The sequence below is a fragment of the Triticum aestivum genome, chromosome 1B (assembly GCF_018294505.1).
Source record: "Triticum aestivum cultivar Chinese Spring chromosome 1B, IWGSC CS RefSeq v2.1, whole genome shotgun sequence".
Lineage (NCBI taxonomy): Eukaryota > Viridiplantae > Streptophyta > Magnoliopsida > Poales > Poaceae > Triticum > Triticum aestivum.
The window spans coordinates 382137480-382155472 of NC_057795.1; the positions used below are offsets into that span (position 1 = coordinate 382137480).

General features: G+C 48.1%; 1 protein-coding gene and 1 non-coding gene across 2 annotated transcripts; both read left to right on the top strand.

Moving 5' to 3' along the window:
- The first annotated feature begins 1608 nt into the window (after positions 1–1608).
- Positions 1609–4377, top strand: LOC123125866 (transcription factor MYC2). Its single transcript, XM_044546314.1, has one exon. It carries the CDS (start codon positions 1821–1823, stop codon positions 3900–3902), a length of 2082 nt encoding a protein of 693 aa, XP_044402249.1. The 5' UTR covers positions 1609–1820; the 3' UTR covers positions 3903–4377.
- Positions 4378–4933: 556 nt separating this feature from the next.
- On the top strand, positions 4934–5004 carry TRNAG-GCC (transfer RNA glycine (anticodon GCC)). The gene has a single exon. It is a non-coding gene; the product is annotated as a tRNA-Gly (tRNA).
- The last annotated feature ends 12989 nt before the right edge of the window (positions 5005–17993 follow it).

Sequence of the window (17993 nt, forward strand, 5' to 3'; positions counted from 1 at the left end):
CATTTAGAAAATCTAATGCTTACATGCTCTGGATCTCTACTCACCTTGCCATGCTTCATACTGAGAATTAGATTATTCTTTCCATTCACACTTGCAACTCTACCGTTATTGTAAAGTCCTTAATTCGCCGACAGAAATTTGGAAGTGTTTTATCACTACCAAAATATGATGCAATGTGATTTTTATCTCTTCATATGAGAGGCGATTCACAACATACCAGCTAAGGACACCGTAAATAATATGACCCAAAAATACCACACCCATTTATGGAAAGAAATATAATGGTCATGTGCACTGGATCTTCGATCGACCCACTATGCTTCCACTAGGAATAGCTTATTTTGTCTTGTACCCACTTGCAACTCTATCATGATTGTAAAGTCCTTAATTTGCCCCCAGAAATTTGGAAGTGCATTATAAGTACCAAATAAGGCGGAGCAATAGGATTTTATCTCTTCGTGTGAGAAGTGATTCCTAGCATACCAGGTGACATGACCCAAGAATGCTACACTCATTATGAGAAAGAAATCTAAAGGTCACCTGCTATGCTTCCATTGAGAATCGGCTTATTCCTCTTGTTACCACTTGCGACTCTATCGTGATCACGAAGTTGTTAAATTCATCGACAAAAATTTGGAAATGCATTATTGCTACCAAATGATGCAACGCACCGTGATTTTATCTCTCCACAGGGGAAGTGATTCAACACATTTCGTCTAAGGACGTCATAAATGCGAATCAACATGACCCAAAAATATGGCTCATTTACAGAAAAGAAATCTAAGGGTCACATGCTCTGGATCTTTGGTATCCCCGTTCTGCCTGCACTCCGATCGATTTATTCATTGTGTTTAATTCGTTGCCAGAAATTTGGAAAGTGCATTATCACTACCAAATAATATGATGATAATGCGATCTTATCTCTTTGTAAGAGAAGGGAATCACTGCGTACCAGCTAAGGACGTCATAAATGTGAATTAACATGACCCAAAGATACCACCTTCATTTATAGAAAAAAAAATCTAACGGTCACATGTTCTGGATCTTTGGTCGCCCCCCTATGCTTACAGTGAATATTTGCTTGTTTACCTTGTTCCCCCCTACGGCTCTTTTTTGGGTCGTGATTGCAAAATAATTCCTCCATTTCTAAATATAAGTCTTTTTAGATTTCAATACAAATTACATATGGATGTATATGACATATTTTAGAGTGTAAATTCACTCATTTTGTCGTATGTAGTCGTTTATTGGAATATCTAAAAAGACTTAGGAACGGAGGGAGTATTTGTTTGAGGGACACATAATTAAAAAGACAACTCATTTACACAGATAAACCCCACAATAGAATAAATCACTGGTGGCTGACAGGCGGACCCATCCATACTGGATACCCCAAAGCAGGGGAGGCTAAATCCGATTAATGGGTTAAATTGGTCACTGACAACCCGGGCCCTCGATCCAGACAGGAGGCTACGAACACGGCGGTTACCCCAAAATTCGGGCAGCCAAACGAGGAGGAAAGAGAGAAGAAACGGCAGCTGCTGCAAGAACAGCAGAGCAGCACAATCAGTGCAGTGATTCCCCTATTTTACCCCGGCCAGCTAAATAAGCAGCGAGCGGGGGAGCGACGCATCGGCGGGCGGAGACGTCGACGGCGACCAAACCCGCACAATTTACTACTTTGGGCCTCGCCTCCCATCTTTCCTCACCACCAATCCATTCCCACCTTTCCCATCTCCCTCTCTCCACCCTCCCCCGCGCTTGCTTTCTCTCCCATCCATTCCCCTTCCTCCCCCTCCCCTGACCCCGGCCCCGGCCCGATGAACCTGTGGACGGACGACAACGCCTCCATGATGGAGGCCTTCATGGCCTCCGCCGACATGCCGGCCTTCCCATGGGGCGCGGCGGCCACCCCGCCGCCGCCGGCCGCCGTCCCGCAGCAGCCGGCCTTCAACCAGGACACGCTGCAGCAACGCCTGCAGGCCATCATCGAGGGCTCCAGGGAGACCTGGACCTACGCCATCTTCTGGCAGTCCTCCACCGACGCCGGCGCCTCGCTCCTCGGCTGGGGCGACGGCTACTACAAGGGCTGCGACGACGCCGACAAGCGCCGCCAGCAGCCCACCCCGGCCTCCGCCGCCGAGCAGGAGCACCGCAAGCGCGTCCTCAGGGAGCTCAACTCGCTCATAGCCGGGGGAGGCGCCGCTGCGCCCGACGAGGCCGTCGAGGAGGAGGTCACGGACACCGAGTGGTTCTTCCTCGTCTCCATGACCCAGTCCTTCCCCAACGGGATGGGCTTGCCGGGGCAGGCGCTCTTCGCCGGCCAGCCCACCTGGATCGCCACGGGGCTCGCCAGCGCGCCCTGCGAGCGGGCCAGGCAGGCCTACACCTTCGGCCTCCGCACCATGGTCTGCATCCCCCTCGGCACCGGCGTGCTCGAGCTCGGCGCCACCGAGGTCATCTTCCAGACCAACGATAGCTTGGGGAGGATCCGCTCGCTCTTCAACCTCAACGGCGGAGGAGGGGGCTCTGGATCCTGGCCGCCCGTGGCGCCGCCGCCGCAGGAGGCGGAGACGGATCCGTCCGTGCTCTGGCTCGCCGACGCGCCGGCCGGGGACATGAAGGAGTCACCGCCGTCCGTCGAGATCTCCGTCTCCAAGCCGCCGCCGCCACAGCCGCCGCAGATCCATCACTTCGAGAACGGGAGCACCAGCACGCTCACGGAGAACCCCAGCCTGTCCGTGCACGCGCAGCAGCCTCCGCCACAGCAAGCGGCTGCGGCGGCGCAGAGGCAGAACCAGCACCAGCTCCAGCATCAGCACCAGCTCCAACTCCAGCACCAGCACAACCAGGGCCCTTTCCGCCGGGAGCTCAATTTCTCAGATTTCGCGTCCAACGCATCCGTCACGGTGACCCCGCCTTTCTTCAAGCCCGAGTCTGGTGAGATCCTAAACTTTGGCGCTGACAGCACCAGCCGGAGGAACCCTTCGCCGGCGCCCCCCGCCGCGACGGCCAGCCTCACCACCGCGCCGGGGAGCCTCTTCTCCCAGCACACGGCGACTGTGACGGCCCCATCAAACGACGCCAAGAACAACCCGAAGCGGTCCATGGAGGCCACCTCCCGCGCGAGCAACACCAACCACCACCAGACCGCCACAGCCAACGAGGGGATGCTGTCCTTCTCGTCGGCGCCGACGACGCGGCCGTCCACCGGCACGGGCGCGCCAGCCAAGTCGGAGTCCGACCACTCCGACCTGGAGGCGTCGGTCCGCGAGGTGGAGAGCAGCCGCGTGGTGCCTCCGCCGGAGGAGAAGCGGCCGCGCAAGCGCGGGCGCAAGCCGGCGAACGGGCGCGAGGAGCCCCTGAACCACGTGGAGGCGGAGCGGCAGCGGCGGGAGAAGCTGAACCAGCGGTTCTACGCGCTCCGCGCCGTGGTGCCCAACGTGTCCAAGATGGACAAGGCGTCGCTGCTCGGCGACGCCATCTCCTACATCAACGAGCTCCGCGGCAAGATGACGGCGCTGGAGTCGGACAAGGAGACGCTCCATTCCCAAATCGAGGCGCTCAAGAAGGAGCGCGACGCCCGGCCGGCCGCGCCGTCGTCGGGGATGCACGACAACGGGGCGCGGTGCCACGCGGTGGAGATCGAGGCCAAGATCCTGGGGCTGGAGGCGATGATCCGCGTGCAGTGCCACAAGCGCAACCACCCGGCGGCGAAGCTGATGACGGCGCTGCGGGAGCTGGACCTGGACGTGTACCACGCCAGCGTCTCCGTGGTGAAGGACATCATGATCCAGCAGGTGGCGGTGAAGATGGCCACCCGGGTGTACTCGCAGGACCAGCTCAACGCGGCGCTCTACGGCCGCCTCGCCGAGCCGGGCACCGCGATGCAAATCCGGTAATGATCGAATCCCATCTACCAGGTAGTAGCAAGGAAACCGCGATCCTATTACTCACCACCGTATGATCGGCGTCGTCGTCGTCGCCGTCGTTATAGCCCGATCGACATCGAGATGGAGAAAGAAGGCGACGATCATGTTGTTGTAAAATCTCTCTTTAGGAGGATGGATGGATGGCTGCATGTGTACATCATCATCATCATCTTGTTGTGTTTTTGCAAGTAGTGTGTTAGCAGAACGAAGCGCCGGATCCATCGTTGTTAATTATCTCATGACCCTGTGATCGATGACGATGATGTATCGGCGTAGCGCTGTTGAACTGAAAATGTATATAGGACAAAGATGGATTGCCCGTCGCCGTTCTCCCCTAGTGTTTGTTGTTGCGTGTATGCATGCATCGTTTCTCGTCTTGGCAGAGCGAGCATGGATGATTGATATGGTATCGCTTGCAAAATGAAATTGATCGGGCGTTCTTTTTTATCTGCTCGTATGCTCTTAAATCTTTGATTGTGTTCTCATCTTGGGCAACTTGGCTAAGAGAAGGCGAAGTGGAGGTGGGGGGCATGTGATTTGGGTGGGTAGACCTCGACATCATAGGCACAGTGGCAACACTGGTGGAAGAAGAGAAGGATTAGCGAGGGAGGACAGGAGGGGAGAGGCAAAGCAAGACGTAAGCTGCTCTTGGCATAACAAAAGGTAGCGAGGAGAGGGGAACCCGTGGGGCCCGTCCTTCTTTGGCAAGGAGAAGAAGAGAAGTGGATGAGGAGGAGCGAGGGAGGGAGGGGACACGAGTAGCGTGCGGCTTTTCTTCTTCTTTCATTCAGGCTTAACGAACCAGGCAGACAGACGTCGCTGGCGACAAGAAGGCAGGCCTACTGTTTAGCGCTGCCTCTCCACATGCCGATGCCACCACCTGATCCATGTCGAGAGTCGCCTAATTTTGTTGTACCCTGCTTGCTTGTTTGTTTGTTTTCCAGGTAATATAAGTTTTCACAGGCGGTAATATACGTTTTCATCGCTAAAATTAGCAAGAAGCACCAGTGGTCTAGTGGTAGAATAGTACCCTGCCACGGTACAGACCCGGGTTCGATTCCCGGCTGGTGCATTAGTTTTTTCTACACAACGAGATCAGTTTTCCAAATGCTACGACAAAGCTATGACACTTGCTATTGGGCTTACCAGTCATGATATTTTTTCTCAATCTTGCAATTTTAGCAAAATGCTTCTGAGGTGAGAAGAGGATCATTGAATGTTTATTGGCAACCGACAAGTTCAGATGTTATTACCAGTCATGATATTTTTTCCCAATCTTGCAATTTTAGCAAAATGCTTCTGAGGTGAGAAGAGGATCATTGAATGTTTATTGGCAACCGACAAGTTAAGATGTTATTACAACTGTGTCTTCCTGACGTGGGAGGCGAGTGATCAATAAGCTCCACCTCCATGCTAGAATGGATATTTGTCGTTCTTCTCTTACCGGTCCTTTCCTACACCTTCTACTCGTAGCCTCTTCGCTGACCCTTTTTGTTGGCGCCAACCAGCACCACGTCGGTACCAGTGTGTTTGTCAGTGACGCATCATCTTCTTCTTCCTCATTCCTCGCCAGATTTAGTTCTTGTTCCTACTTATTTTCTAGAATACTCTTTGTTTTCTTCTTTTTTCACTTTATTTGTTTGAACACTATTTCCTTCTCCAACATCATGTATCACTTGGCCGCTTTAATTATTTTCCCTTCTTATTCTTGAAACACTCTTCCTTTCTACTACAGCATGAACCACCTGGCCAATGTAGTGTTGTGTTGTCCTCGCCCATGAATGTTTCGGCAACCGTCGGCGTGTGGACATCCTGCAAAGCATGGTCGTCATCCATCTTGGTGAATGCTTGGTTGCCCATGTCGCGAGCGCATGGTGGTCGTTGTCCATGTTGGCAGGCAGTGCTCAACCATGTCGCTGAGAGCTTGTTGACTATCATTGCTCACGAGCGCTTTCAAAATGATTCGGCGCGATTAACCGCCTACTTAATTAATTACTTGCACAAATAATTAATGACCTATCCAATTCTTTGCATGCCTAACTGACTACCAACCAAGTTAATTAATTATCTGCCTAATTGGGAAAAATTCCTACCTCTAATTATTTGTAGGCATAATTAGTTGTCTACCTAATGTATTAATTGCATTAATGACTGACTTGGTTTCTAAATAGATTCGATGTGGACAAAAAATTCTATTTAAATGGACCTAATTAATTTCAAATGCAATTAACTGTCTAGATAATTAATTGCATTAATGTTTTGATTTCCAAATTAATTTAGCGCCTTGATTTTCAAATTATTTTTGCATGAATAACTGCTACGAATAACGACTACGTAAATATTTTCTTTGATAATAGAGAATATTACACATTTAACACACCTCTTGTATAGTTTAATTGAACCTTTGTGGTAAGACGCTTTTGCAGTGGATTCATTTCTACAAGGCCCACCGAGTGTTCTAGGACACATCTCCTTAAAAAATTTCACGACTTTTGAATGACTACACTTGATTTTAGAATGTAGCCCGCCTCCTCTGTATGTCTGATAAGAAATATAACATGATCGCGTCCACAAATGCCTATACGTGGCGGTTGACGACCCGTCTTCCGCCACGACCGTCCTCGACGCTGTGCTCCATGCCCTGACATTCTGGAACATCGCGCCGATGTCTGGTCCGGTCATGGCATCCTCCATGGTGTCACACACGGGATTTCTCCGCAGGGGCGCGCGAATGTGTATATAATAAGAATAAAGATATGTTATTTTTGTTTAGGAAATTTTTGATTGGCAATTAATAGTAGAGATAATGATAATAATAAATGACATAGTGTGCAGGATTAGCGATTTGTTCTTGATGAATATCTGATTTTGTTTTGGAAGGTTATCGAGAAAAATCTTATGTCTGTCTATTAGCAAGGTGATCTCACATATATGATGCGTTTTCTGAATTCTTAATTACCTACTCCATCCGTTCCTAAATATAGGGTGTATAGTTTTTGGCACGGAAATTAAAAAACGCACGTGGAGGGAAAATTTCACAAGTTTTGGGCGAGATTGCACCTGACTAATTGACATGAGAAAATAGAGGAGCTTGCCTGATATAAGAAAATGTAATCAAATCCCTAAAAAAAATTATCCAAACGAGTGGTGCAACGCAATACACCATATATTTTGGATTTTTTTTATTAAAAATCTATACACCTTATATCAAGGAACGGAGGGAGTATTATTTACATGATTGAATTAAATCAGCACTGCTAAAGCAACCACGAGACAAGATCTCCCCTTTAATGGTATTTGGTTTTTTAATGGGATGGAGAAAAATCCAGTGGGAGGGGATGGTGGGAGGTGAGAGGGAAAAAACTAGATGAAAAAACCGTGGGGCGAAGCTACCAACTCCCCCTTTAGGAGTAGAGTTATTTTCAAATAAAACCATGGAAAACGAGCCTTTTTTCGAATGTTTATTGACAACTGGCAAGTTAAGCTGTTATTAAAACCTTTTCAAATGAAACCATGTATACGATCCCTTTTTCGAACACTTGCTATTGAGCTTCCAGTCATGAGATTGTCTTAATCTTGCAATTGTGGCAATTTTTTAATCAATTATTGCTTATAGTAAGATGTGAAGAGGATCATTGAATGCTTTAGTGAGAAATATGCTTAAATGCTTCATAGAAACCCATGTAAAACGATCCCTTTCCTGAGCACCTACTATTGGGCTTCCAGTCATAACTCATAAGGTTTACCTAATTTTTTTGGGATTTCTATTTCGTGCTTCTGGTTCCTTAGTACTACTCAGTTTTGTCCCGCCGCCTTACCATTCCTCATTTCCCCCCTCCTCTCTGCACATCAGCCTCACAAATGCCTAAACAAAGAGTTTCTATTCAAACCTATTGACTGTTACCTGGGATGGGTTTCTAACGAGTGGGACTTGGATGAGGGCCTCACGAGTGGGATCACCTGAACACCTTAGCCCACCTGTCGGTGGCACACCCCGGCGAGCTCAACGTCGGCGACCACTGGCCATGATGGAGTCCACTCAGTAATTGGGCTAGCCTGCTCGGTGTGGATTTTAAGTGCGAACAGTGTCAAAATGCCTTTTTGAATTTCGAGTCAATTTAAAAAATTCATAAATTATTCACTGAAATCTAGTTCAGTTGATTCAAGTTCCTAAATTCATCTTATACTCAAGCCAATTTAATATCCAAGTTTTATAATTTTACGTGAAGCTTTTTTGTGTATCATGGATTTAAATCCAGATTCAATGTATATTGGACATCTTTATAAATTCCTAATTGACGATGTCCAGGACCAGGGGGTACCAACCTAGTTGGCTTTAGTCCCTGGGCCGAGCTTATGGCCCATCGATCTCATAGGTAGGGACTCCGGAAGCCTCGATCCATGGCGTGGTGAAGGTGGACTCCACCGAAGACTTGACTTGCTTCCCAAGAATTATTTTGGTCATTGGCCTGTTTATCCCCAAATGGCAACCGACCATATGTAATCCTAGGTACCCCGAGTGCCTATATATGCTGAGGGGTTTAGTCATTAGGGTTAGGAGAGATTCATCATTACTCACCTTAGGATTAGAACACAACTTACGATCTCGAGGTAGATCAAGCCTGTACTCGATACATCATCATCAATACAATCAAAGCAAGACGTAGGGTTTGAACTCTTCGAGAGGGCCCGAACTCGGGTAAATACTGTCCCTTTCGTCTCCTGTTACCCATCAATTCGAGATCCACAGCTCAGGGCCCCCTACCCGAGGCCTGCCGGTTTTTGTACTGACATTGGTGCTTTAATCGAAAGCTCTGTTATGCGGTAAAAAAAGATCAATGGCTCGTCTGCAGATTAACTACCACACCAGCTGCGGTCACGTCTTCGTTCCCGACCAGCTCTTCGCGTTTGGCAAGATTGTCCCGCACGCCAACTCGATGGGTCGTCTCGACCACGTCGAGAATTTTGCCCCGGACCAAATCATTAAGTTCAAGAGCTCAGAATGCACTTTCCGAATGGATGCCAGATCAACTTGAGGGCTCTTCGGCTACCGCGGGCTTGACCTCGAAGCCAATCCCCCATACGACCAAGGGATCAGATCCCGCAATAGGTCCGGCTTCGGGCACGGACCCAACCGCCGTCACACCGAGCCTTGACTCGAGCATAGACCTCACCTCCTCACTAGGCCTTTACTTAAAGTCAGGTCCAAACTCGGAACCCATCATCAAGCTCGGATCCAACCACTGGCATTGGTCAAGAGCCAACCCTAGTCAACCAAGACTCCGAGGTTGCATCAAACGACCCTCAGAGCATACTGGGAATCAGCCCGGCTTATGGTCAGGCCATGAATGTCGAGGATTTGTCTCATCTGAACGGGATGCTCGACCACATTCATAGACTTTCAATCTCGGGCGACCAGACCTCGGTATACGACAAGTTCGGATGTAAAGCCGATACCTAGGAAATTTATTACCCACCCACCACCCACCTAGTCGTTATCATCAAAGACTAAACCGACGTTCTCGACTACACCTCTAAAGAGGCAACAAACATGGAGGAGGATGTTTGCGACATCCCATATACCAGCAACTAGGCCGCGACCTCCACCCACTGCGTCTATATGGTCGATGCCCCCAAGGAGACGCCGGAGCCCAAGAATGATGAGGAAGGTAAATGAGACTCCTCGAAACGCTGACGTCCCAGGAGGCGACCTAAGGGCACTGGCAAAGGAAAGAAGAGACACACGACTAGGGAAAAGCCTAACAGTATCGCGGGTAAAATGCTTAGCAGTAGCGCGGGTGGCCGCGCTACTGATATGGTGCTACAACTAATGCTTATCAGTAGCGTAGTGTGATCCGCGCTGCTGCTATCTAGGCATAGCAGTAGCGTCTGTCTGCATCACGCGTTGCTGCTAATAGCTGTAGCGCCCTACTGCAAAGAGCGCTGCTGCTAAGACCTCACTGCTGCTAAAGCCATACCCTGCGCTACTGTTATTAGTTTCTAAATTTTTTCAGGTCCATATTTTGTGCTGTTGAATTTTGTTTAGGGCTTTATACAATAATCTCTAGCATATCATACACATACAAATGTAATCATAGCATATACATACAAATAGTCTCATCAAATTATGTCATCATCATAATCATCATCTCGAAAATAGCGATACAAGTGTCAAATACTTGCAACTATATCATCATCCATCTAAACAATGATATATGCGAGAAGAGCTATCACTATGAGTGAGAGCGGAACTATGCAGTACATGAGGCGGTGGTTATGAGTCCTCTCTCGCGCTAGCGTGAACCTCAAGTAACTAGCTTCTCATTCTTGTCTGCTTTTGAAGCCTTTATGGCTGGCGCCCGAGACCCCCTCCACTTGCGCCTAACACTCAGGCCACTTGTCGTACACTCTCAGAATCTTCTCTTTGTACAAGACATAGCAATGCTTCTTCACCATAAAGAATCTAGGTGCCTGTTAGAGATTCATCTTCATCAAGAGAATGTACAATCATATATGCAACAAAATATACTTGAGCAACACGGAAAAGAAAGGGTTAGCAACTAGATGCAACATATAGTAAACATACAAATAATGAACGTAGTTTTATCGTACGTAAACTAATTAACTAGAGGCACGCAGGTCATCGTACCCAAACTAACAAAGTAGCCTTATGCAAGTTCAGCAGGGACCATGGACATCACAAAGTTCCATCGCTACAGAAACTATACAAGTTCAACCGACACATATCAGCATCATCGGCATCGAAAATCACTAGAAGTTCCATCCTTCCATATCATCGAGGATGGACCCTAGCTTCTTGAACGGCGTGAGATCCTAACATTGCATGCCTATGCGAGTTCGGACGTCAGCTCGCGACATAGGGCCGTGGTGGAACATCCCCTTCTCATCGACGACTTCTTTCATGATGAACGTCACAATGTCCCTCTGGATGCGAAAGAAGTCATCTCTAAGTTTATAATCCGCTTCTGTATGAGATTCTACCCACTCGTGAATATGATCATCGTTTCTGCTTGTCATGCGAAGCTTTTGTTGATCCTTTGTGAACTCCATCATGAGATGGAGGAGGTAGAATCCATCGTTCTTGCTTGGTTTTGGGACATGGATGCAGCAGAAGTTAGTTTTATGCGAGAAACCCATCTTCTTGTGCCTTAGTTTCTTGATCTGCAGGTGGCCACCCCTCAAGTTGAAGCCTTGGAGAGCATCATCTAGAATATTCATTATGTGGGTGTAGTCCTTCTTCTCGTAGTTTCTGGTAGGGTCGAAATACACAGCGTGGGAGACTCGCGGGTAAATAACGATAAGGACGGCGCGCCCATTGCTGCGAAAAAAAACACCTCAAATTATTCTCCATATGAGCGAGAAGGAATGATTGAAATGTACAAAAGGGTTGTCCGACACTGACTTACTTTGGATGATAAGGCAGGAGGACAATTTCCTGGTCCTTATTCTGTATAATGAAGTTTTCGAGGTACTCCCTAGCAGTTTTGCGCTCAAAGTCGCCGAGATTCAAGAATGACTCGTGCATGTAGTATGGACCTGCCACACAGATTTGCGAGACTTCTTCTCTCTTCATGAAGGAGCTCATATGTAGCGCAAAAAGGCGGACGATTGTACAATCGAGCCGCTTTGTCAGAAATATCTCGAAGATATGGTCAAACCACAGGAAGAACACCTCCACGGGCCGTGTGTCGACGTAGCACTTCCCCTCAGGCACACGAGCCGCGTTGTCAGATATCATGGATCCTTAGAGGCTAGTAGGCTTTTCTCAGTCGACAACACATGGTCATGCAGTCTGCTGAGATCCCCTGATATTGCCTCCAGCGGTTTCGGCGGTAGCATCGGCTCGCCCGTGACATGGAACATGGCCGCACCTTTGACAGGTACACGCTCTTCAAAATCCACCGTCTGGCTGCTACGTGCTTTGGCTTGTTTGTAGGCAGCAGAGCCTCTCTTCCCTGGTCTCTTCTTCTCCTTTTTATGGGGCTGACCTTCCAGACCCTCCCTTAACCCCCACCCTAGTGTTGTCGGGCTACGCACTATACGACCCCTGGCTAGTTGAGCCTGTGTTGAGGCGGCATCTTCAGGTGTGTCCTGTGAGGATTGCATGAAGAGATACTTCTTGCAATCCCTGCTAGGACATTCCTGCCCGGGCAGATCATCCATATCCTCATCAGCATGCTGATAGCCCGAATCGTCATATGGCTGACTCATTATATCTAAGTCATCATCATAGGCACCTGTATTGAGGAACCGAAGAGGGTCCTCCTCCATATCCTCATCCATTCTTTGTTCTACGGGGCGATTACATCAGCCACAATTGGACCCCCATCATCACGTCGCCCGCCGCTCTCGCCCGACACTACAGGCACTGGTAATTGCATAGGCAGGGTGGTGGTATCCATACCTGCTTGTTGATGTGCCCTCGGCCGACTCCAGACGAAGAAGATTCTTTGGCCATAGTAGCACCCAACCCTTGCAGCTTCCAATCCGTGGCGGGGTCTCGTCATCCTCTCCCCCTAGCCGTACTAGAGGAGGCAAATCCTCGTGCCCCGACTTCACACTCGACAAGGTAACCTTGAAGTGCCCACGGGGCATCGGCTGGCTGTGGAACATGAGTTCCAAGGGCTTCGTTATCACCCCGTTTCCCACGTCCACCTTCTAGCCTTTGATCAAGTAGAGTACGATACACGGGGTTTCGTCGTCCTGCAAACACATGTCCGTGGCATAAAACATCCGAAAGGCAACGAAAATGGAATATTCTAGATATATGTTGGTGCAACATGTAATTACTGTGAGGGCATCGAGCTCAGCCAAAGACGAAGGCCCGCCTAGCGCGCCAGAGACTAAGGACGGGCTGCTATGAGTGGGTGCGGGTGCGGGAGCAGGCCCGGTTGCATGAGCAGGTGATGGTGCGGTAGTGTTGTTCACCGAGTTGCTCCCGACGAAACTGGGCATGGGAAATCATGTACCGTCTTGTCTGGATTTCCTTCATCCATTTGATGATAGCCGAGATCAAGTTAGTAGCAAAATCATTTCTGCAGGCATGTACGGATCAAGTTAGTAGCCGGGATCATTGCTGCATCGACTGCCTGCTGTAGCAACTCATTTTTCTCCTCGACTGCTTTTCTTGCGTCCTCATCTGCTTTTTTCTCGAACGCAAGCTTCACCTTCTCGTCGATGTCCGCCTGACTAAACTTCTTTTTCTGCTTCTTGGCCTCCAGACCCTCGTTGTAAAAGACCTTCCACGTGGCGCCGTCTTCGGCGCCGTGCACACGTCCATATTGCGGCCGCAGTTCCAAAGGGAGTCCCTTAAGTTCGTTCAAGGCCCGGTTGAGAGGGGTGTCCCACTTGAGCCTCATCAGAAAAGTAGGGATTTTGGCTGCAAGCTGGTGTTACTTCTCCTGCAGAAGGAACGTGAACCGTTTACGAATGTGTAGTTGACTTAATCAAAGGCTAAATGTAAGGTGGTAAAAGAATAATTACCAGTAGTCTAATCAATTTCCTCGTGATCTGGTCCGCGTAAAAAACCTTATTTTCCTTGTCCCACTTGTAGCGAGCCCTGATGAAGTCACGCTCTAAGGGGTTGGTGAACTTTGCGAAGGGGTCTGGGAGACCCACGGCTTCACGTTTCACGTCCTCCGTATCCCATATGGGCCTTTTGCCAAGGTAGCCACAGCTTCGGAGGCGATGCTTCCCTGTGTTCCTTTGCTGAAGGCTCTTGAATTTCACAACCTTAGCCTTGGCTGCCTCGGTAGCGCAAGTGTCCTTGAACTTTTTGAACTCCTCTTCTGTCGTGTCGAATTTTCCTCTAGAACCTTGGACATGGGTTCCTCAACCTCAATAGCTCGTTTCACCCTCCCTTTCCAGGAGGTAAATCATTGTCGAACATGCCCATGGTGTGATTGTTAATCTTTTTCATCTTTGGATCATCCCACGGTTGTTCTATGCTATCATCCCGGTCGGGGAACTTGAATCTCTTGTGCAACTTCATCAGGAGCAACTGCCTCAAATGTTCTTTACTCCTTAAGTCATCGTCGTTGATGCTCGCGCATTCCCGTAGGATGCATCCTACTTGGTTCCCATAGCACTTGCGAGGTTCTTCCGGCTCTAATGGCTCAAACTTGCCAGGGGCCATCTTTGTGATGACCAGTCGTCCGATGCCAAGTTTGTTAGGTTTTCATATCCTTTGCTTCTTCTTTTCGGTAGCGGTATCAGCCCCGGTACCTTCCCCGCCGGTCTCGGCGCCACCATTGGTGCTGGTGCCGTTGGTGTCGATGTCAGTGTCAGTACCATCATCGAGGCCGACCTACAAACCTTGACTCTGCTTAGCAGACAAAAAGTCGAGGTACTATTGTTCACCCTCATAATCCATCTCGTCTGCATCTTGGTCAGAAGGCCCGATTTCTTTGTTGTTCGACATCTTTCATATGATTATGTCTCCTCGTTTAATTCTAAAACTATATAAAAATATAAATGACATAAAAAGATCTATGTTTGCCGGAATGCCGCTTCCCAGCAAATCCCGACACTCGATATGCCTACTTTCTAGCACAAGTCATGCCAAAATTCACGGAAAATTTCGGCATGACCTTTGCTAAAAAGTGGACATATCAAGCGCCTGAAATTCATCGGAACGGAAATGAATCAACATTCCGGCGTAACATAGGCCACTCGGATCATTTACGCTGCACATAATCATCATTTTCCAAATATGACATGTCCAAAACATCACATGTCCAAATATGACATGTCCAAATTCCAAATATGACATGTCGAAATCACATATCCACATATCACATGTCCACTTCAAAATTGCATATAAAAGGAAGAAAGAGTGATTTGCAACTAAAAAAGTTCAGCGTACCTAAATTTGAAACTATTTTTTTTTCAAGTATGACATGTCCACATATCACAAGTCATTTTCTTCACAATATTTGAAACTAAATCCAGCCTACCTAAATTTGAAACTAAAAATATATTTGAAACTAAATTCAGCCAAATTAACCTACTAGTTTGATACCTAGCTAAATTCGTAACTAAATAGATAACCTAATTACCTACTGCCCTAACTAAAACCTAACTAAATCAACCGAAGAACCCTAGCTAGCAGAGAGAGGAGGAGTCGTGGGGGGCTTACAGAGGGTGCAAGGGCGAGGAGGTAGGCCCGACGATGGACAGGGTTGGGAGGTCGGGGGTGAGAGCGAGGTCGCAGGCGTCGGGGCCGAGGGCGAGGTGGCCGGGGTCCGGGGCGAGCGCCAGAGTCGGGGAAGAGCGTAGGAGCGCGGCGAGGGCAGGGATCCAACAGCGACGAGGGGGGAAGAGAGAGTGAGGATTTGGGGGAGGAAGCAGAGGCGGGAAGAAGGAGAGAGTGGGAATTTGGGGGGTTAAGTCAGCATAGCAGTAGCACGTTTGTGCTAAACGTGCTATAGCTAACTTATCTATAGTGCGTTTTTCCCAAACGCGCTACTGCTATCACAGGTAGTTATAGCGTTTCTCTATGGACTAGCTATAACCCTTTTTCAGAAAAGCGCGACTGCTATAACCAATACCTATAGCAGTTTTCCCGTTGGTTTCTTCTATTTTATTTTCCTTTATTTTCTCTCACTTTTCTTTTCTTCTTTTTCTTTTCTTTTCTTTTCTTTTCTTTTCCGAGAGCAGGAACGAAGGAAAGGTGATACAATGTATATAACTAAGGCGATATATCTTGCATCATTTGACGGTTAAGTATGTATACAAAATAGGAACATATATATTACATCATTTGACCCATGCATAATGCTTAAGTGTGTACACCAAATAGGAACATATATATTACATCATTTGAACGATAACGGTTCCTCAGCATCGACGTTTTCGTTTTTGAGTGAGCTTCTTTCCCTTCTTATTCGTTGAAGAATAATTGAGCCCCTCATTGTGACTTTCCTTTTCCATGGAGTATGATCTTTCTTAGGTAATGTAGTATGATTCTTCTTTTGACGTATACTTCATCGTCATCGTCTTCTTCCCTCATTGGGTTGCCATACTGGTCGTAGTCTTCCTCGTTGGCGACTCCATCCATTCCAATGATGTTCCTTTTGCCTCTCCTCATGACAACGCGGCTGGGATTGCACGGGTCTGTTATGAAGAAGGATTGTGTCATGTGCTTAGCGTGTACCCATGGCTCGTTTTTTGCGATAGCATTCACGGTAGCACTCTTGGCGTCGGGTATAGTCATGGTAGTGAAATACCGGTTTTCTCTTTCGACATTCTTAGCCCATCTGACACGGAACATCGTCGCTTTATGTAGTCTAGAGTAGTCAAGCTCCCAGATCTCCTCGACCCTTCCGTAAAATCTCTCGGTTGCGTCGTTGTCGCTGTCGGTCATGCATTCCATCGTCTCCCCTGAGTTATAATCATTGCCGTCCATATCTTTGGTCTTCGTGTAGAACATGTATCCATTGATATTGTATGGCTGATAGGTGACAAGGTTGAGCGAGGGGCCATGTGCTAAGGCGTATATGAGCAATCCGTCCTTAGAGCCCTCTTCTGGGGGATTAGCAATAATATGCTCTTTGAACCAATGCAGGAAAGTGGAGTTGTGCTCTCTAGTAACTTCGGCGTCCGTCCTGCATACCCCCGGTCACGATACTTCTTTGCGATAGTTTCTTTGTGCAGTGCCACGAAAGGATCTACCTGGTCTAGGTGTTGTAGAACTACCAAGTTTGCTCTGTCAAAGTCGTTGCGTCGATCTGAGTAGGCCACATGCAGTTCCCTGCGACCATTGGAGTGACCTTCTCCTTCGAGCCTCCCATCATGCTTGTTAACGGGCAAACCAACACCAGGCGACTGGTCTACGCCATATAGAAAATTCTCGCAGAAAGTGATGCACTCTTGTGTCAGATAGCCCTGGATGATGCTTCCATCCGGACGGGACATGTTACGAATGAATCCTTTGATGATCCCATTCATCCTGTCAAACGGCATCATGTTGTGTAGGAATGACGACCACATGTCTATTATGTCGTCCACAATATGGACACACAAATGCACCATCACTTCAAAGAACGCGGGCAGGAAGTACATCTCAAGCTCATTTAGTATCACAATGATCTCTTCCTGTAGCCTTCGGAGATACTTCACACTAATTGACTTTCGAGAGATGACATTGAAAAAGTTGCAGAGACCAATAAGCGTGTCACATACGTGCTTGTCCATTAGCCCTCTAAGGGCAACAAGCAGTATCTGCGTCATCATCACATGACAGTCATGGGACTTCATCCTGCTGAACCTTTTCTTCTTCATGTCTAGATATCTTCTTATCTTGCCACAGTAACCGGAACTAACTTTGATTCCGGTAAGGCACTTGAAGAATTAATCGATCTCAGTCGGACTTAAGGTGAAGCAAGAAGGGGGGCTATAATCCTCTTCCTTTACTTTTTTGCCCTTCTTCTCCCACGCCTCTATCTCTGTCTCTGTCTCCTTTGACTTTTTACGGGGCGGCATGTGTAGATCTTCCATGATTTCCAAATCTTGCAAGTCTTTTCTTGCCTTCGACACATCCTTGTTCTTATCCGGCATGTTCATCAGTGTCGCAAGCAAGCTCTCAAGGACATTCTTACAGATATGAATTTGATCAAGCCAATGAGGCGTGTCGAGTTTGTGCCAGTAGTCCAAGTCCCAAAAAATAGACCTCATCTGCCATACTTCAGCAGCGGCTCCGGCGCCTTTTTCATCGTCTTTCCCGGCGCGGGGCACTGTTCCCAGGTTTTCAACAGCTCATCAATTTCTGCACCACTTTGCTTACGTGGAGGTCCTCGATGCTCAGCTTCACCATTGAATAGATCTCCACGGTTTCTCCACGGGTCATCCTTCTCGAGCCATCTTTGATGCCCCATGTACACGATTTTCCCAGACCCGCCATCTTTCCTTGACGTTAGCTGCTGATACGTCGTATCATCCATGCACCACGTGCATCTGCAACATCCATGGCACACCTGGCCTGCGACATACCCGTAACGGAGATAGTCGTGCACCGTCGTGATCAACACGACTCTCATATAG